Here is a 21225-nt window from a genome sequence, read left to right on the forward strand (position 1 = left end):
GTTGTAGTCAGCTTGGGAACTACTTGTTGTGTCTTCTTGGTGATGAAGTTAGCTGGGAGTGGGATGTTTGATTTTTGTTGTATCTTCTTTGCAGGGGATGTACTTTGTGTCTTCGGTGCTTCTGATTCGGATGAGTATGCCTCTACAGTATCGCACCATCATTACTGAAGTTCTAGGGGAGCTGCAATTTAACTTCTACCATCGCTGGTTTGACGTTATATTCCTTGTCAGTGCCCTCTCCAGCATCCTCTTCCTGTATCTGGCACATAAGCAGGCTCCTGAAAAACATATGGGACTCTAAATCCATCCTGATTCTTCAGTGTGTGATGGACATAAAGCAGTGCATTTGGCATAGTGTAAGCAGAAGATTACTCTTTCTGCAACTGATGACCAACCCTTTGTTTGGGATCAAATGTTTCCATGCAGAGAGAGAGAAAGAAAGAGAGAGAAGAAACAGCTAAGAAGCCTCAAGATACAGAATTCAGTCCTTCCGAGACAAATGTGTCCTTGTGAGGGAATAAACCAAAGAAGGAAACTTGAGCTTTAGAGCTCTCTAAAATCAGGATTGGAAGAACTATTCTGCAGTGAGAAGTTCTTAGTGTATGTGATTTGGCAAGATGTCTGTTGAGACATCTTAACCTGAAGGGATAATTTTGCAATCGAGTATCCAAATATTTAAATAAATCAACTTTTATAATAGCACTGTGGCATCTTTACATATTTGGAAATAAATTACTGCTTAGAGGGAGGCAGCTACAGAGGATGAACCTTCTGCAGCTAGTGCCAATAATTCTGGGGGAGTTGCAACACCCTAAAAGTTGACTTAGAACATCTAGTATTGCATGTGACTTTGCAAAACAACCCTTGATTTTCAGAAGTCAGCAGCCGATGGGATTCTTTCATGAGCCGTCTGGGGAAGTGAAGGAGGAAGGAGTGCTTGCATGAGTGCTTCCTTCTCCCTTCCCAGTGGTTAGCACATGGTTGGCTGGCAAGCATCCAGAACAGGCTGGGCCATGCTTCAGGTAAGCTGGTGGGAGTGCAGGACATGTCAGGTGGGGTGTAAAAACAAGCTAGGAAGCAGAGTATGCTGAATTGTATGAGAAGAACTGTTGGGGGGCACACATGCTCAAAGTGGTTCAAGAATCAGACTGTTCCTCAGCCTCTTATACGCTCCAACATCAGCCCTCAGAGAGAAATATAGTAAACCGCTGGTGTCTGGATTTTTCAAAATGTGTTATTTGCTAAACTGAACACAGTCTGCTAACCATAAGCTTGTCAAGTTTCCTGGGACTGCAAACCGGTGGGTTGTCTAACACCCAGATGGCTACCTGTTCTAAGAAGGTGAATCTCAGCCTTAATTTTTTTTTTTTACTATTTCATTGGTTCTTCAATCACTCCTCACCTGTCTTTATTCCATACTATTAACAGAAGTGAGACTTTGTTGAAATTCATTGAAAACACGTCTGTGTATTTTATATACTAGATGTGTTTATTTGTGAATCCTACATCAGCTTGAAATTATTGCTGATGGAACTTTCATCGGTGTTCTCATGATTTCAGCCTTTGTTAATGAAGAAGCATGAGAATACCCCCCCCCCCCAATGCCGGGAGAGTGACTGAGAGCTGAGCAGTGGCTTCTCTACCTGCTTCCTCTTCACGGGAGGTGAAGGAGACTGACAGATCATGCAGTGCAGCATGCATGCAAGTGGCCAGGGATGGATTATATTATCACAAGATTATGTATTTGAATGAAGGAAGTGGTATGTGTGGAAGAGGTTTTACAGCAGTTGCTGTGGGGAGGATGAGGTTTGTGGGGAAGTTAAGTACTGAGCAGACATTGTCATAAAAGAGCAGTCTTGACCATGAGCTTTCATAAGTTTACATTTGCATTGTTATAATCTAAAGCAAAGTAATTTCAGCTTTTAGTCAGGATGACTCTTTTGTCCTCTTCTATCGGAAAGAGACAAAGGTTGAGGTCTGTGGTCATGTAGTAAGTTACCAGAATGGAATCTTTCACTTTAGCATTCTGTACAAGTATATCTCAAACACCTCAGGCCCAAGTGAGATTGAAGTGGGCTTTATTTTGAAGCTTACTTTGAAGACTGTTCTCACATCAAATTAGTACTGAGATAATGAACTAATGTTGGACTGTCAGCACATTAACTGATATGCTACAACTTTTGGGGACAAATATGGCACAGCAGAGGGGAAAAAAAGCATGTATTGTTTAGTAAATATTTACAAAGTCTAAATTTAATCCATTTTAATATGACTACACATCAAAACAGTTGAACAGTTCATAAAATAAGATACAATAAATCTTAAGACTGTGGTGCAGTAGGTACAGTATATTAACTGATAATCTTCCATTAGAAGGCCTTTGGAGGCAGTCAACATGCTGCTGTCACCCAGTTAACCTCACAGTGTATTTGCTCTCACAAGGTAGTGTAGTGGATTATGTTCTAGGCAAACAATTTGGATTCATATATCATTTTTTGTTAAAAGAATAATCTACTGATACCACTGAAGCTAATGATATTTTTATCTACCAATCAATTCCAAGGCATGTTTATCTGGAAATAACTCCTGTGTTGTTTGGGGGGTGGGGTTGGGGTTGGTTTCAAGTAAGTGTGTTGGAGCTTAATGTCTTCTGAGCAGTAATGTTAGTAACTCTTTGCTTCAGAATAGGACGCTTACACAGTTGCTTTGAGGGGCACAAACTGGGAGAAATTTGATCTCTTATGTCATCACAATATGGTATCTTCCTCCTCTTCCTCCTCCTCATTATTTTCTTCTGCAGCAGCAACTGGGGGTGAAGAAGAAGACAAGCTGATCTAGAAAAAAAAAATATAGAGAACTTGTCAGTCAAGCAATTTTATTTAGCCAGCTATAACAGCGGTTCCCAAACTTTAGCACCAGTGCCTACTTTTTAAAATGACATTCTATCGGGACCCACTTAGCATTATGAAATGTTTAAAAAAAGTGATCTAGAAAGAGACAGTATTTAGTTATTTATTTACAAAAAACCTAAAGAATTTCTTGTATTGAGGCAGATCTAATAAGGGCTTACAGCCCAATCCTGAGCTGCCTGCAGCACCCAGGTCTGGCGGCCCCGTGGAGGGCTGCTGGTGGATCCCGCACCTTCCGCGCTGCCGCGGGAGGCTCCTTGGGAGTAGGGGATGTTCGTCCCCTTCCCCTGAGTAATGGAGCAATGGAGCAATGGAGCTGCTAATAATAATAATAATAATAATACAGGTATTTATGTACCACCTTTCTTGGCTGTCAGATTTCTCCTCAGACTTTAATTCAAGGTGGTTTACATAGGCAGGCTGTTCAAATCCCTGTAGGGATTTTTACAATTAAAGAAAGGTTCTATCTTTCAAGAACCACACAACATTTCGGATTGAACTTTTGCGGTCTGTTATCACTTTCTGGCCTCTTCCCACGCAGGCTGACAAGCAGCTCCTTCCAAAGAGCAGGTGGAATAACTCGGCTCAGCTTGTCAGCTGCTTCAAGGTTTCGCCATTCATGGTGCCGGTGGCCTCGAACTGGTGACTTTTGGATGTTGTCTTCAGGCAAATGGAGGCTCAACCCTCTAGACCAGACCTCCTGACCTACTCACTTTAGCAGCGACCAAAAGGTTGGCGCTAAAATAAAGGCGGTCGTGTAGGGCGCGCAGCCCTGCACAAGCGCCTTGGATCCTGCAGAGCTTGGCTCTGCAGATCTGCCTTGCTTCCTCCCCCCAATGTGCCTCCCGCCCACCCCCGGCCATGCCTCTAGTCGGACCCCCCCTCCCCGGAACGCCTCCCCCATTCCCCTGGCCACAGCCTTGCCTCCCGTTCTGCAGCCCGGCAGTCTGGGAGACCACAGAGCTGCAGAACCTGGGCTACCACCACGTACTAGCCCAGCGCCGGCCAGAGCTGGGCTAGCTCCGGCGGGATCCCGGTGGTGAGCCCTGCAAACATGCCTTATGGCACGTTTGTGACTGAGGTCCGTGGTGCGGAGCCGTGCCGTGGACCTCAGGATTGGGCTCTTAGTTATGTGACCCAGCCTTCACCTGCCCCACTATCATTGATAGACTTGGAAAATAACATACCACAAAAAGATGCTCAAACACATTGTGTATATTTACACAAGTTTGCAAGTTGTAGGAGCACTGCAATTGGCAGCTATCTTGCAAACTGCAGGAGCTCAGCTCTTTGCAGGGCAGTTTACAGCTATCTAACTTTTTGAATAGCCTCAGGGCTTGAGTTAATTAGTTATCTGAACTTCCCATCATCAGTGTTTTTATTGGAGGCTCTGCAGGACCCACCAGAAATTGGGTCACAACCCACCAAGTGGGTTCTGTCCCACAGTTTGAGAACTGTCCCACTGAACTATAATATTTGGGCACTGAGGATTTGGAAGAAATGATAATAATGGAGTACTACTATTAGTGAACAATGATCATTATTCATTCTATGATTTATGTATAGCTGGAGCATAAACGTGCGAATCATGTCCATCTCAACTCTATTCATATTCTTATGGCCTGATCACATGACCACTTGAAGTCTACTCCTAGTGCTATTTAAGCCGTTTCTGCCCAATGTTGCAAAAATGCAACAGGGATCAAATGTGTACACCTGTGGGCTGGGCAGAAATGGGTTAACTGGACATTGAGTACCAATCATTGTAATAGGGCTTTCCTTTAAAAAAAAATTGCTCTCAAACATTCAGTGCAAGGTAACTCACCCTCTCTTGCGGTTCTGGTAATTGTACCTTTGGCTCTGGGGCTTGTATCTCTGCATAGGCAGGAGGATCACCATGGTCATCACTTGGTGGATCTGCCATAGAGGCAGTAATAGGAATATTCTGGGACTTGTAGTACTTGTAAGCCTCTTCTCCACACACCAGTAGCATTAGCCTGTTGCCGCTCTGATGGACTCTTGCCACAACATCCTCGTAATCTTCATTCTCTACGTTCACACCATTGACTTCTATCAAGATGTCATCATCTTGAAGTCCTGCTATGTCTGCTGGCCCTCCTTTCTGTACCTGCGAATATATAGAATTGGAGACAGACATGCCACTGGTAATGAGTGTCAAAGTGTAGGAGGTTTTTCAGACTGCTAAATTAACAGTATACTTGTTCACATCAGAAAGGTTGATATACCTATGACTTTTGCAAATGCTAATATTAAGCAGTAGTTAAAAGTAAGGGGATCCGATTATCCCCTTAAGTTATCAAATATTTTGGTGGAGAAGAGAGGACAACATGGCTAATATTGTTGCAATGTATCCAGTATTTTTAAAATTCTGGTGCTAAGTAAGACAGAACTGCTCTGCTGGCGTGGAGAGGTCTTTTGGTCTGTAAAAACAAGATTTTGGAAAAGGTGCTCAGGTGCACTGCATTTTTATCTAGAAGCAGTTCTGCATGTTCTTATACTGTGTCATATTCAAAGGTTATAATAGTTTCCAAAAACTCAGCTACTCTTTTTTGTGTATTAAGCCCTACAATGTGGCATTACAGCCAACACCTTTTGTTGGTCTATGCATATTTGTATGACCTGCCTTAATACTGGGGAAACATACTGCAAAGCCTACAGGAGAAAATACTTTCTCAGCTCCAAGCAATGGGTTCAACAAAGTGCATGTAAGCTTTCATATAGCACTGCTTTCTTTTGTTTTCTGTCTGCCTCTAGTCCTTGGATAATTTGGTTGGGGTTTTCTGTGTGGGCATTTGCATCATGGGAGTTTTTTTAAGAGCCCCATTAAACACTAGTGGAATCAATATAAAGTCACATTGTTAAATGGCTGTTGGTGCACCAAAGCAGCATCATGGGAAATGGAAAAGGTTGTAGGAGATGACTTGGTATGATGTTAAAATACCATGAGAGTAAAGATGGACAAGAACACCTAGTGCTTGTTGCTGTTGTACCAAAAATGCTTCCAGAACAAACACAAAGGAATTCAGGAATCCGTGACAGTTATTCAGGTTTTGGTGAGTTTGTAAGTTTCAAACAACTTTACTTCAACAACTTCGAGCCTAATCCAATGTGTGTCTTCTCAGAAGTAAGTTCCATTATATGGGGCTTACTCCCAGGAAAGTGTGGATAGGATTGTAGCCTTAATCTATTTGTGACATTTGGCAGCTTTACCTAAGGCACAGATACCCCAAGGAGAAGATAGTTTTGTATTGTTCTGAGTGTTTTCCCAGAAGAAGGGAAGGGCCAGCCAATGGCTGTTCATATTCTTTGCTTTGGCATTATGTTTCTTCCACCACTGCATAGATTCTAATGCAATACCTCTTTAATGAACTGGCCAGGCAATTCCTGGATGGCATTCAGACGGAAGCCAAATCCGTTGGGACCCTTTATCAGCTTGCTGAGTCTGGGCTTTTGATTCTCCTCGGTAGGGCGTGTCAGCACTTCTGCTGCTCTTGGCGATTGCACCGGGACTGCATCTTGGATTGTACTGGGGATTGCCTGGGGATTGCACCGTGTTGCATGATGGTAGAGACATGGAGATATGTGAGCCTGATCAACCAAAATGAAAGAAACCTACATGTCAGAACACTTTGCTATCAAACAGCTTAGGATAATAGCACTTCTCATGTCATATAGAATGAATTGAGCATAAGGCAGTGTTACTCAAACGGTGGGTTGGTACCCAATAGGTGAGTCACGAGCCAATTTCAGGTGGGTCCCCATTCATTTCAATATTTTATTTTTAATACCTTAGACTTGATGCTAACATGGTATGTGATTGCATTTGGGGAAATGTTACACATCTTAATTTTAACAGGCTACTATGTATATGCTTTTAACAATGATAGTCAATGGAACTTACTCCTGGGTAAGTGTGGGTAGGTTTGCAGCCTAGGATTGTTAAAAATTTTCCTGCTTGATGATGTCACTTCTGGTCCTGACATCACTTCCAGTGGGTCCTAACAGATTTTTTTCATTCTAAAAAGTGGGTCCTGGTACTAACCTGGTATAAGGCAATTTGCCAGCAAGTATTGCAGGTTTAGGGTGTGTGGCCTGAAATTTCTCTCTTGGCTGAACAATATTGCAGCTTCAGATAACTTCCCTCCCCATTATATTGTGCTCATATAACAGGTGCTTTAGAGGGTCAAGACCCCCCCCCCGTGTTGGTGGGGTAGCCTGTCTTGCTGAAGCTCTGATTCTCCAACAGTTGAAGCATGTCTGAGGATCTAACACCTCCGAATTTTGTTCTTTAACCAACCTATCTGAGTGTTTTCTGAGTTCAGATGATTAGCACTTCTACTGTACTAATGTATTGAACTGTATGTATGGCATAGCTTTGAGGTAACTCCATTTCCTTAAAGGAAAGGTTAAGGAAGGATAATTGTGTTAGTTGAATTGGCCTATGTGCCTTCAAACACAGGTTGCTGTGAAGGGTGAAGCAGTGATTTCAAGCAGAAAAACCGTGGCAGGATGGCAACAGCTGACCCTTGCTTCCTCCAACCACTCTTCTAGGTGGACTTTGAGAATGGCAACCAGCCTGGCTAGAGGAAGGGTTCAGGGGAAAGCAGGAAGGGTAGGGTTCAGAACTTCCACCTGAAATTCCTCCCCTCCCCCCAGCTTGGCTTTTTGTCTGCCCAGTAGCAACCTGTGTGTTGAAACATCTTTCGTGACAGGCCACAGCTTTCTCTTGGAGAGAGAAGCTTGGATGTATTGTGGTAGTGATGTGTGCAGTGGCAGAAAACCAGACAGTTCAGCTAGAAATAGTCCTGTTTTGTGTTTCGATTTTAAATGAAAATATTGGCTTCAACATAATTGGAAAGCTGCATGAGGGAAAACTGGATTCTGGGACTCTATAATTTTGCAAATTAAACTTGCTTACTGACACAATTATGCCACTGTTAGCCAAGGGGAGGAAGAAATCACAATGCAAGGGAGGGAGACTCACTCTTTCCCCGCTTAGAAGCCTTCTCAGCTCCAACCACGGGTTTCTGGACATTTACCACTGAATTTTCAAGCTGATTTTATCAACCGAAAGGGTGAGAAAGTTCTTTTTATGTAAGAAAGGGAGTTGGCATTTTCAAAATGCTTACTCTGCACAGGTTACTGATCTTTGCACTGACAGCATGTAATTCGAAAACACACACGGCTCTGCCCATAGCTGCCACTTCACTACTCATTGCAGGATTTCCAAGTAACTCATTCTTGCACTTGGACTGTATTTCTTACCATTTTGTACATTGTGTCAGTCTCTTCATCCACCACTGTCAGTGTTGTTTTTTCACCACATTTTCTGATCTTCTCCACCACAGCATTGTGGTCCAGAGCCTCAACTGGGTCTCCGTTTACTGCCACCAGGATGTCATTGTCCTTGAGACCTCCTTTAGCTGCAGGGCTGCCAGAATCAATGTCCTTAATTAAGTGACCTGTCCTCAAAAAGAAGAAAAACCTGCCACTTAAAAATTAAAGACAGTCTCAATATCTAGAGTGCTTTTACTTTTGAGATCATAACCATGGTTTAGATCTCTTTGTAGAGTTGAGTTAGAGTTCTCAAAGCAAGAACTTAAACTGCCAGGAGAAGCAACATCTACATGAATGAAAGATTGATTTTGATTAATCTAAATCAATCCAGTGTTTAAATCCAGATCTCTCTGATGCAAGTCTCATCATCTGCCATGGATTCATGTGGCCTTTAGCAAATAAGTCTTTCTATAAGATAGTGTCTGCTGGATAAGATAAAACATCCATTTAGTTCAGTGTTTTATTCCCCAAAATGGCCAGCCAGATACTTCCAGGAAGTCCACAAGTTAGTATGGAGGCAACAGTCTTGTTATCTGTTGTTAGCACCTGGTATTCAGAGGTGTAATGACTTCCATGAATTTCCCTCATTTTAAAGTTATCTAAGTTAGGTGGGAGCAAAAGGAATCTACCTTGCAAGAATCTTGTGAAGGTAAACTCAGTGGTGACTGTAAAGTAATTGCAAATGGAAAGTGCTGTATAACCGTTCGCAGTAGTGGTAGTATGGAGTGGCCTTTTGAAACCTGGGTCATTAGGACAGTTTTTAGAACCAAATATTAGCATGAAGGATTATTAAAATTAGAGAGCCCCATTTTGGATTGAGGCTTGCAGGGCTGGAGAGAAAGCAGCAGGCTATTCAGATTTGATTAACATACTGTGTTTGGCATGTGGCATTCAATAAGCAACTGCAGGGTGAAGTGAGGTGCAGGGTGAGGTGCCTACATCAGGTGGCATATCTTGGTATACCATTCAAAGGGCAGCACATTCTCAACTGAGGGTCCAGTCCTATCCAACTTTCCAACAGCCGTGCCAGTGGGGTGTTCGGTGCATCTTGCAGTGGGGATGTGGATATGGAGGCCTCCTCAAGGTAAGGGAATATTTATTCCCTTATTTCAGGGCTGCATTGCGGCTGCATTGGTGCTGGAAAGTTGGATAGGATTGGGCCCTGACTGTACTATAGTATTGTCTTACAACCATGAGAGGGTGGAGTGGGGGATGGTGTCACTTGGAGATGCTGCTGCAGGCACCAAAGCATCTTGCATCAAGTCTAGGAGTAAGGCAGGCATGTTTTGAGAATTATGGCTTTTGTGCAGCTGTGTTCAGTTCTGGTTAGTCAGAGGTCAACAGATCTCACAAGCTATTAGCGGACCAAAGTGGCAACTACTATGCTGTGAACTTGTACAAGTTTACTGTTCATGGTCTGTAATCTTACCTTTACCATTTTGTTCCATTCTCAGGTAGAATCCATAACCATTCTTCCCTTTTTTGAGTTCAAGCTCACGGGGTTTGTGGGGCAAGAACTTTAAAGTGGCCATTTCTCTCTTCAGCTGCATCTTGTGTCTGCTGTAATATTGGTCAGTTTCTTTACTTGACAGTAGAAACATAACTCTATCCCCAGACCTTCTTACCTGGAAACACAAACACAACGAGAGATAGTACTTAGCTGTAATGCATAAGGGCAGCGATTTCAATGACTGTGCTACAGCACATTGGTGTGCTGGAAATGGTCCATAGCTGTGCTGCAGGAGTTGGGGTCATTTAGTAGTAGGTCCATTGGGGGATGTGAGCCCCCCCACCAGCAGCATGGTATGGCTTGTCAATTGTCAAAAACCAATGGTGTGCCTTGACAATTTTAGTGTCTTGCCAGTGTTCTGTGAGATGAAAATGGTTGAAAATTACTGGCATCAAGATACGAACAACAATTTATGCGCAAAGTGGCAGAACACATACTGATACTCATTTGGTTAACTAGTCCGCACACGTCCTCCATCTTTTCTAAGAGTATTTTCACTTGAGGCTTAAATTGCTCTGAACTACAGGTATGAGAACTATATTGCCTACAGTGTACATTTAATTACTCTTCCATGTTCTCTCTTACATTAACAACATTTACAGGTGGCACAGCTTTTTAATAATGCTGAATCTGGATACTAGAACATTTTGTTCTGTGCTTTAAAATAAAAATAAAAGGGGTGAGTACAGCTTGATGGACATCAGTCACTGAGAAAGTAGGGAGGAAAAAATGTTAGCAAGGTGTGGTCCTTTAGTATTTGGAGGCTATCACATCATCCTTGCTTAAGTGCAAGAGTGAGCTCATTCATACAAGTTCATCATTCACTCACTGCAAGTCTTTGTCTGAAGTAGTGCGCACAGATCAAACTCCACAGGTGGCTTTCATAGAGCCTGCAATCACCTCAAACAAAAGGTTTCACTTCAAGTTGTTCACTTTCTGCTGCAAGTATAGTAATTGACTACAGTGTATATGCACAAGTAAAGTAGCATATATGAATAGGTCAATCAACCATAAGTGTTCTGGACCATCTAGGCATCGTGAAGATGGAGGCAGGTGATGGGAGGGTGACTGAGGTAGAGCTGCATCCTTGTTAGTCATGATTAAGAAAGTTAGACATGACTAAATTCCATAGCCATTCGTGGTTGAAGGCCATGTCTATCAGCTCACCGTGTCCTGGAAATGTGGGTTGAATCAGAAAGTGACAAGTTGTAGTTTTATACACTTGAGTACTCTCTCACAAATGCATGTTAGTTGCTGGTGCAAGTCAGATTTCACACATTTTCCAGCATGGAGACAATAATCTTGCCTGTGATGTTGAATGTTTTGGCACTATTCACCAAAACCCTCTCAGTATTTCTGTGATATAGTATGCATATTACTTGATCAGCTGGTTTTCTGTAATGCCTAGTGATGAGGTGAACTGTGCCACTTTTACAGGCACAGATTCATGGTAAAATTTCCTCACAGTTTGGCCAGATGTTATAAGCCAGAACTGATGCCACTGAAAACAGAGGCCAATTGTTTAATTCCCCTCTCCCCTTCTGAAATGTTTAGTGCAGCTTACCTGTTCCTGGCAATATGATAAAAATCTGTTTCCCCAACTCTGTTCCATATCACTGACTGCTGCTTTGGGGAACGGCATAGCATCATGTCTAGTACAGCTTATCTATGTTCTGACATTACGAGCTGAAAAATAGGGATGAGATGGAACTACTGTGTTTGGCAGTGGTCCTGGGTATAAAATCTTGGCTTATCAAAATCCATTCTCAGAATATCATGTTGAGAAGAAGTCATTGTTCACTGGTAGAGTACATATTTTGCACAGATCTCAGGTTCAATCCCTGGCATCTCCCAGGTAGAGCTGGAAAAGACTCCTAATCTGAAATCTGGGAGAGATGTTGTCAGGCAGTGTAGACAAAACTGAGCTAGATGGATTAATGGTCTGACTTGGCAGAAAGCAGTTTCCTATGTTCAAGCTTAATCAAAGACTTAGCGACTGGGAGAACTTAAGGTGAGATGCTGACGTTTATAATACCTTCTCAACGACTTCTTCGTGAGTATCATTTTCCACATTTTCTCCATTGACTTCTATCAGGCGATCATTTGGCCGCACTCCAGCTTTTACAGCTGGTCCTCGTGGGGCCAAATCAATAATGAACAATCCCTTTCGACCTGGAATAGAGGAGAGAACAGGGAGAAGTTGAAATGCCTCTTCATAGGCTAACTATGTGTTGCCTGGATATTACCCTTGTGACTTTAAGACCTATTTATTCCAAGAATATTGTACTTTGCAATGGTAGCAAAGGTGGAATCTACAGCAATAATGTGCCTTTTCTGTGCCTGAGAAACACAAAGAGGTTCATACCTTAAATAGTCATAAATAGTCCAACCTTGCTTTATGCCTTTCTCCCCAGCAGCTGAGGGGTGGGGAATTATAGTGGTTTATGCTAGTGCATGATTAACACTGGAGAAAGTAGTTACTTAAAGTTCCAAACAACACAGTCCTGGAACGTGCTGGAATCCCTAGCATGTATTCACTGCTGAAACAGAGACGCCTGCGTTGGCTTGGTCATGTCGTGAGAATGGATGATGGCCGGATCCCAAAGGATCTCCTCTATGGAGAACTCGTGCAAGGAAAGCGCCCTACAGGTAGACCACAGCTGCGATACAAGGACATCTGCAAGAGGGATCTGAAGGCCTTAGGGATGGACCTCAACAAGTGGGAAACCCTGGCCTCTGAGCGGCCTGCTTGGAGGCAGGCTGTGCAGCATGGCCTTTCCCAGTTTGAAGAGACACTTTGCCAACAGTCTGAGGCTAAGAGGCAAAGAAGGAAGGCCCATAGCCAGGGAGACAGACCAGGGACAGACTGCACTTGCTCCCGGTGTGGAAGGGATTGTCACTCCCGGATTGGCCTTTTCAGCCACACTAGACGCTGTGCCAGAACCACCTTTCAGAGCGCGATACCATAGTCTTTCGAGACTGAAGGTTGCCAATACATTGTCCACTGTGTTAGACTCCAGTTTCTTAGTGTGCTTCTCAATGCAAGCGTTGCTTGTATTAAAAAGAATGAGCCTTTCCCATGTAGTTTACAAATGTGCTAGTAACTTCTGTAACCAACAGTAAAAATATTGGTAAAAATATTTACCAATAGTGGTAAAAATATTTAGATAAATCTCTTATCCATATGCTTATACAGGCTGAGTGTCGTTATTCATGAGGGTTCCACTCCCAGAACTTGTGTGGATGGCAAAAATCATATTAAAGCAAATCCATTTAAAAAACAATGACCTTTTGCTAAGCAATTTAAAAACAACCTTGCTGACCTTTGTGATGTAAGACAGCCTTTAGGCAGACAGTCCATCAATCTCCCTCCAGGCACTTAGAAAGGCTTCACTCTGAGCCCTTCCATCACCCAGAGCTGGGAAAGAATTCGAAGTGGTTATCTCTCATGTGCTCAGGGGGAAGAGAGGGGCTGCTTGCCTTGGAGTGAAGCTGTTCTAAGTGCCTGGAGAGAGAATGATTGATGGATTGTCAGCCAGCTGCCCTCTCTTACATTAATGAGGCTATTGTTAAATGTTAACAATAATTTAATTGTTAATAATTTTTCTCTTTAATTTAAAGGGCCCTTCTCATCACGTTGAGATAAAATCATGGGTGAAAAATCTGTGGATAATTAGGTTATACCTATATATAAAATTTCATAAAAGTTTTGACCTGAACAGCATCCTAAGAGTCCTTTCACTGACAGAGTTGAAGAAGTAATTGTTTCATAAAGGCTTAAGAACACAATGATGATGTACTGGTATGATTTCATCTTACCAGACCACATCCAGATAGGTTTAACTTTATAGAGGCATCTGAGCCATTATGTTAAAGTCAAAATATCCACATAGGGCACACAAACTGGGGGATTAAAGTAGGGCTGGTCTCAAACTGCTCCAAAGAACTGACAGGGCCAAGCACAAACTGCATGCAGATATGGACTTGATGACATGGCTCTCTTGAAGGAAAATACATCTTTTCTTAGGATACCTCCCATGATATTTCCATTGCAAGAACAAAGGACAAACCATGAATGTGACACGTTAACACTTCAAGTGATGACTGTACATGTGTCAAAACCATCATAGATCAGACATAGCAGACAGAGCTTCCATTTCACTTTAACACACACTATTTTGCAATGAGAGCAGTCAACACATTTAGATGCGGAGTGAGAAATAGCAGAGTTTACATGAACGCATGAATCAGCCCTAGAAACTGTAGGCTAACTGGTACCTCTAGTTGAAAAGTTTCAGATCAAAACCTCTTGTCACTGTTGGTGCTTTATGTGCTGTTGCTATCACTACATCAGAGTTTTGGATCAATTCAAATATCACTTTTCATTTTATTACCATGGAAATTTCACAATGCAAATGCTTAGGATAAGCTTGTTCAGGAATGTTTACTTAAAATGTATTTAACTACCCTGCCCACCAGCATCTCTAGTATGTGAATGTAATACTTATAATGATGCATTTACATTACCTGTATTTACTGTTCTTACCTGAAGTGGACTTCAGAGAGAAGCCATAGCTCTTTCCTTTCTTTACCAGGTAGCAGAGATGTGGCTGTGGAACTAGACCAGGTGCTCCATTTGGGGAGCCAAGTGGAGGGTGTTCCAGCTGATCCTGGGCTATTATCTTCTGACCCAACGGTTCAAAACTGACTCCTTCTTTTTGTGCATTTTCATAAGAGTTCTCATCAAGAACAAGGAACACTACAGAGTTCTCACTTTTCTTAACCAATTCAGCCACCTGTAAGAGATGGAATCAGAGATTCAGTGGTAATTACAAGAAGCTGTCAAATGGCATATCTAGGTTATCTGTTCTTTTCTGGCACACAACAGCCATTAATAGTGAAGACTAAAAATGTGTGCCGAACATATTGTGGCTAAGGGAGATAATGCATCATTCAAACTGCAGTGAGTTTTCATATCTTCCTATGATTTGGAAAGGAAAGGGGCTGAAAGCTCTATTTCATTGCATGATATTTCTTTGAGTGGATATACTTGAGATAGAAGTGGTAGTGCAGAATTTTTCAACTTTTCTTAAACAAGAGCCACCTTTTCAAATACCACCTTTTATGGGTTCCAGTTTTGCGAGTACCATCAGAGGTGGCAGGTATGCACAGGAGTGGGTGGCTTGCCCCATGGTTGGTGCTTTACTCAGTACCCTCCTTCCCTAAATCATGCCTCTTTTAAGGATCATGCAGATGAATAGCACATCTTTCCCACTGATGCACCCCTGCCTCAGTCCAGTGGGGTCACAATGGCAGTGGGGCCAACACCACCTGCAATATTGTGAAGTAGCACTAGTTGCAAAGCACAGATATGGCTTAGCTATATCACTGACACAGGACAGATGAATAGTAATTCTCTCTTTCCAGAGATCCTTGGGAATCGTTGTTCAGTGAGGGGCACTAGGATAGTGTGGATATAATTCTATGTACATATGTTACATGGGAATGGATCTAAAAAAATTCAGTGGGACTTACTGTATATTAGAAGCACTTCCTTCCTGTATAGGCTGCCTCTAAAAATAATCACAATTAAAAGATCTTGGTGTGTGTTTGTTTTTTGGCATTTTTTAAGTGGATGAAAGCTATCATGAGCCTTTGAGAAAGGCAGGGCATAAAGGTTTGGAATAAGTTAAGGTGAATAGGATATGACTGTAAGATGTATCTCCCTATTTAATTTAGCAGTGGAAAAGGCCTCAAAAGAAATTGTGCCATACCTGTCCATGATCTTCCTTGTCTACGAACACCCCATTGATTCTCAGGATTCTGTCTCCATCTCTCAGGCCAGCCTTTTCAGCTGGACTACCCTTTACCACATTCCGGACAAGGTGCCCAGTTTTGAACTTCTCAAGGCGTAGGCAGAATCCAAAGCTTTCATTCTCTCTTTTAGTCACCTTGCATTCTCGAGGCTGAAGAGGAGATGTCATTTCTATCAGATGGGATAACAAAATAGATTCATGGGTGTCAAGAGATGCTCAAAGAGAAAGAAGGGCTTTGCTGGTGGAAACCGACCCTAATTCTAAACTAATTATCCCAAGGCAGTTGAACCCACTCACCCTGAAGAATTGACAGTAAACAATCAAGAAAGAAGAAAGATAGAAAGTACTATTCATTTGTTTCTCCCCATGTTCAACCCCCAAATTGCACACTCTCGTTCAGTCTTGTTCAAGAGACACCTGCTGTGGGGCTTTACTGCATGTCTGTCCCATTTGCTCTACGTGACTCTCTGTGCCAAGACAGGTATCTAGGAAGGTAACTGCTTTTTACTTTATTTTCTTGCTTATTACTTTTCCCTTTTTACTGCACCTCCCCCTACTTATTAGCCACTTTTCAGTGGGACAAGGCCAGCCATTCCCCTGAGCCACCTTGGGAACTTAAGCTAAACAAGCACTTCCATTGTGCTAAGCATCTTGTGAACACTGCAGGACCCCTTCCCTCAGTAAGTCACTTCACAACAGAAGTTTCAAGCACACAGTCAGCTGGGCGTACAGCTTTCAGGTCAGGAACAGACCTTGGTTCTTGGAGGAGAAGTCTTAATCTTGTCCACCCAGCCTTGAGAGCCTTTCCCTTTTCTCCTCTGCATTCCAGCTTTTCTTGAAAGTCTTCTCAGCGTATTAAGGAGCGGTGACCTTGGCAAGTTTATTTTTAACCAGTTAGAGGGGGAGTCCAGGGACTTTCCTCCATACTCCTTTAGGTATGATTCCCTTAGCTGATTAATCGTCCTCCGAGAATTTATATAAGAATCAGAACCCCGTCTCATTCAGAGGTAGTGATGCATGGGTTAAGGATACTTTACAGTGTATCTGTATCAAGCTCATGCCCACCAAAGATGGTGAATTAGTGGTTTTACACCATGTTTTAAAACCTTTTCCTTTATTATCTCTGCACTTTGGCTCAAGTTCCTGCTTTTTCTAGGCTTAGGGCGCAATCCTAACCAACTTTCCAGCACTGACCTAGCCACAATGCAGCCCCAAGGTAAGGTAACAAACATGCCCTTATCTTGAGGAGGTCCCTTTGACTGCCTCCCCACTGCAGGATGCAGTTGGCACAGCTGCACAGCTATGTCACACTGGCACAGCTATGTCAGTGCTGGAAAGTTGGTTAGGATTGCACCCTTAGTCACTGATTTTCCTACTCACCCTAGAGCCTTCATTTCACCAAAAATCTGTCTGCCCCTTGGGTGAACACCCTTTCTCTGCAAAATGCTAACATCACTCCTTTTTTGCATCTCCACTCTTCCCCCTTGCTCCTTTACTTCCTGCAAACCAGTGCATGTTAAATCTAGCACCATTTTATAGAAAACTGTGGAAGTAACTAAGGGCCCAATCCTATCCAATTTTCCAGTGCTGGTACAGTTGTGCCAGCGGGGTGTGTGCTGCATCCTGTGGTAGAGGAGCAGTCACTGGGGCCTTTTCAAGGTATGGGAATATGTGTTTCCTTACCACTGCCCTGCATTGTGGCTACACTTGAGCTGGAAAGTTGGATAGGATTGGACCCTAAGGCTCCAATCCTATCCAAACTTTCCTGGGAGTAAACCCCACTGAACACGATGGGACTTCTGAGCAGATGTGCCTACAGTTGTGCTGAAAATAGTTTTTTGTCTAATTGGTTGCACTTGTGTGCCACAAATGGTCTGCAGGTGTGCCGCAGGAGTTTGGGGGAGGGGCATTTATTATAGCCATTGGGGGATGTGTACCTTCCACTGGCGGTGCTGTGCACCTTGTCAGTGGTAAAAAATATTGATGTTGTGCCCTGACAATTTTAGTGCCTTGTCAGTGTGCCATGAGATGAAAGGTTGAACATTGCTGGGCTAACTCTTTCCTATAAACAATCCTGTACTGTTCGTTTGAACCTATATTTGACTCTCTCATCTTTGTAAATGCCAACTTCCTTTTGGGTGCACCATACTATAATGGTCAAAAGTCTCTCAAAATTGCATGTTGCAAAACACATGGAAGTGCATCATTGAGCAAGCATGGCCACAAACTGTTTCAGGAGCTACCTGGCCATAGAGCTTTGTTGCTGAAATGTTGTATTTGCAACATTGCTACAGAGAGTTGTCCCAGATATTTATTGCCAAGCTGTTTATTCCAATATTCACAGATTTTTGTCCACACTAACATCCCTTCTCAATATCTGCAGGATTTCTTTAGAATGTTATTGTCGGTTACAATTTAGATAATTCACGAGAGCTTAGGTTCACTCATGAACCTGTTTGTCCAGAAGTGTCTATATATGGATTTCATACCCATGAAGGTCTTTACCTATGCTTCCTTCGAAAGTTTGAAATTTGAAATTTTGAAATACCCCATGTAGAAGACTGTTGCTTCCCTTTATCTTTCAGACATACACTGCCACCTGCTCACATTTATTGCGCTATGGTGTTTTCAACTCCCACAGCTATTCAATACTTCACTTTATTTGAATAAAATTAATTCTTTCAAATACTTTTAAACCCATAATTCCAGCTTATTATGTTTCAGATAAACAATCAGAATACAAGAGAGGCAAGTAATAGTCTGAAAGAAATATTAACGGGATGATTGTGTGGGACTGTGGCCAAGATGCTTAGCATGATGTTTAGTTACACTAATGTCCCTAACTAACTCTAAATAACAGAACCTATGGGGAATTATACAGCAACTGCATGGTGGAGGGACAAAGAAAGGGCAATAAACCTTGGTCACTAGATGATGCCAATGGCCACCATTCCTAAATCCACTGAGTGACCACCCCTTCCCCTCCTATGCTCAGCTCAAAAATGCTTTCCTTTCTGACAAGTCCTCTGAAAACTGAAGGCATCTCAGGAAAGAGACTCCATACTAGACTCTCACTGTTTTTTTATCTTCTGCATACTATAGTGCAAACGAGAGAAAATTCCACCTTTTCCCAGAGCTGTCTGGCAAGTGCCAGAGTTCTAAGAAAAGAGGCTAGGTTTTTTTATTTGCACTGATGTTCAGAATAGCATAGGAAAACTGTGATTCTCTTGCTCTCCTTTCTAATGCTCAGTGACAAGTGAGAGATCAAGGCCATTCCCTGAGCCTTCTGTATAAGCCAAAGGACTCAGGAAAAAGTAGGTGATATAGGTGGCAACCACAAATACTTGCTGGCTAGTAAGTACAGTAAGGGCAAAATTTGTAGACACGTATTCACATCTCCAGATGACAATTGCATGTCAGTAATTATCTTGAAATGACGGTGTCTTGTAATATTTGTGCACTTTGCTCAATGCTACTTTACAAGTGACACGTTATTGCCTAGTTGATGTAGTTAATATATAAAGATATGATAGTTAATAAGTGGAGGAACCTCCTTGAGTCAGAATAACAGACTAGGTAGTATTCTTGGTCAGGTTCCTTCTACTTATGATTCTCTATGAATTCTAACTAAAATATGAAAGGACAGATGATAATGATACTTGTTCTTTAGTAATAGTAATTTGATACAATGAAGTTTGCATTCCTTTTAAAAGTTGCACCCACCACAATCAGCAATAGCACCAGCAGTTCTAATGAAAACTTACAGCCATGCCTACAAGTACATTTCCTTGGCAATACTTTTTAAATGTCACAGATTTTAAAACATTTTTGGCAGTTAATTGACAGTGAAATAAAAGATGCACAGTTTCAATAAATCAGATGTCTCAGTTTGTGGAATCGGGTAATTTTCTAAACCCTTTGCATTACAAACAGAATTCTAGCTCTTAGGGAATGGCATGAAAACCATAAAACAGGAATCCTGACTCAAATCCCAGGGGGAAAAAAAACTAAAAACCAAAGGTTTGGATGAGAGAAATCAGGAAAATTCTTACCTGCAAGCATACAGCCTTGTCTTCAGAATCTTCTTCTTATGCAGCTGTACCAATAAACACAGTTGCACTTTGAATGAACAAAGGTTGATTTAAAAGATGATTTATTTAACAGAGTATCATTGCCATGTTGGACTCCTTGATAACCAATGTTCTACCCATCCCCATTCCTCTTAGCTGAGTAACACTGTGTTTTCCTCAGTAACTTTGTATCTGTCCTACTCTTTTGTTTTACAAATGCCAAAATCCTCACATGAAGCATAGCCAAGACATATAGTCAGTTCCCTTTATACACAAATTTGCTTATCCACCAAGGGCAGAATTGCCACCTACCTCTAATTATGTGTGACTCTGTTCTAGTTATCCACAAATACTGTGCAGGTGTGCTCAGGGTTGGGGTGGGGGACAGCACAGCTACAAGCAAGGGGGGGGGTTTGAGAGAAGTTGTGGAAGGAGTAGAGAAAGTGGCCTCCTCATGAGCAGAAGGCAGCACTGGCACCATGGAGGGGGGAGTGGAAGAGACACCTATACAATATATGACCAATGGGGGAAGGGTTGAGAAGGTGCAAGGGCCTCCATTATGGATCTGGCTGTGCAGAATTCATCTTGTACCAAATGCATCTGAAGGATTTCAAGGGGAGTTATCTCAATGAGGTGAATTTATCACCATCACATGGAGGTTTACGTGGGCTTGAGGAGTCTGAGGCCTAAACATACACACCAAAGAAATATTCCCATGCATAGGGTTCTGGAATTAGGAAATGGCTTTTGGACTTATTATTTCAGTATTAGGTCAATTGCTCTCACATGCTGTATAGCTGGTTGCCAAACTCTGCAGCTCTTTGTGTTACACTGAGAATTCAGCAGACCAGTGGATAATTCTTAACTCTCCTTAATGGGTAGAGTTGTAGAAGAAAGAAGAGTGACTCCTTTTCTAGGATATATAACTTTCCCTAAAACAGTTGAGAGTGCCCTTGTATCTATTTTTCAGCAAGGCTCAAACAAGATATGACATGCCATTTATGAATTTCAAGGATTTCTATTCCCCCTTTCATAAGAACAGCCCCCCTGGATCAGGCCATAGGCCCATCTAGTCCAGCTTCCTGTATCTCACAGCGGCCCACCAAATGCCCAGGGAGCACACCAGATAACAAGAGACCTCATCCTGGTGCCCTCCCTTGCATCTGCCATTCTGACATAGCCCATTTCTAAAATCAGAAATATTTTCTTTTGTCTGTTCTAACTCTCCCAACACTCAATTTTAGTGGATGTCCCCTGGTTCTGGTGTTATGTGAGAGTGTAAAGGGCATTTCTCTATCCACTCTGTCCATCCCCTGCATAATTTTGTATGTCTCAATCATGTCCCCCCTCAGGTGTGTCTTTTCTAAGCTGAAGAGGCCCAAACGCTGTAGCCTTTCCTCATAAGGAAGGTTCCCCAGCCCCGTAATCATCTTAGTCACTCTCTTTGCACCTTTTCCATTTCCATCTTTCCCGCCTATGCAAAGTCCAGGCAGCTACCCTTGTGCACACATATGGAAATGGACAGGAAAGATGCTGAGGGAGGGTGATTTGGAGTGGGGAAC

The 21225-nt window shown here is 42.4% G+C and overlaps 2 protein-coding genes across 3 annotated transcripts in view; one reads left to right on the plus strand and one right to left on the minus strand.

Moving 5' to 3' along the window:
* The window catches only part of GPR89B (G protein-coupled receptor 89B), a 41981-nt gene that overhangs the window by 14516 nt on the left and 6240 nt on the right, over nucleotides 1-21225 (plus strand). The window contains exon 14 of one of the 2 annotated variants that reach the window (XM_066619639.1): nucleotides 95-700. The exons of the other annotated variant lie outside the window; for it this stretch is intronic. Coding sequence (XP_066475736.1) covers nucleotides 95-301 — 207 coding nt within the window. The 3' untranslated portion in view covers nucleotides 302-700. Of the gene's footprint in view, nucleotides 1-94; nucleotides 701-21225 lie in introns of those variants that run through there. 2 annotated transcript variants of the gene reach the window in all.
* PDZK1 (PDZ domain containing 1) lies at nucleotides 2748-15761 on the minus strand. The gene is made up of 8 exons (XM_066619169.1): nucleotides 15552-15761; nucleotides 14324-14573; nucleotides 11813-11949; nucleotides 9697-9892; nucleotides 8196-8392; nucleotides 6288-6518; nucleotides 4762-5037; nucleotides 2748-2834 (listed from the first exon to the last, which is right to left on the minus strand). Exons 1-8 carry the CDS (start codon nucleotides 15759-15761, stop codon nucleotides 2748-2750), a joined length of 1584 nt encoding a protein of 527 aa, XP_066475266.1.

The sequence above is a fragment of the Tiliqua scincoides genome, chromosome 3 (genome assembly GCF_035046505.1).
Source record: "Tiliqua scincoides isolate rTilSci1 chromosome 3, rTilSci1.hap2, whole genome shotgun sequence".
Taxonomy (NCBI): domain Eukaryota; kingdom Metazoa; phylum Chordata; class Lepidosauria; order Squamata; family Scincidae; genus Tiliqua; species Tiliqua scincoides.

Excerpts from the sequence above, each read along its gene's own strand:
- PDZK1 (XM_066619169.1), bottom strand. The coding sequence starts at position 15,761 with ATGACATCTCCTCTTCAGCCTCGAGAATGCAAGGTGACTAAAAGAGAG. Across the intron at positions 11,950-14,323 it reads CTCTCTGAAGTCCACTTCAG|GTCGAAAGGGATTGTTCATT; the intron begins GTAAGAACAGTA and ends CCTCTATTCCAG. Across the intron at positions 6,519-8,195 it reads CTGACACAATGTACAAAATG|GCTCACATATCTCCATGTCT; the intron begins GTAAGAAATACA and ends TTGGTTGATCAG.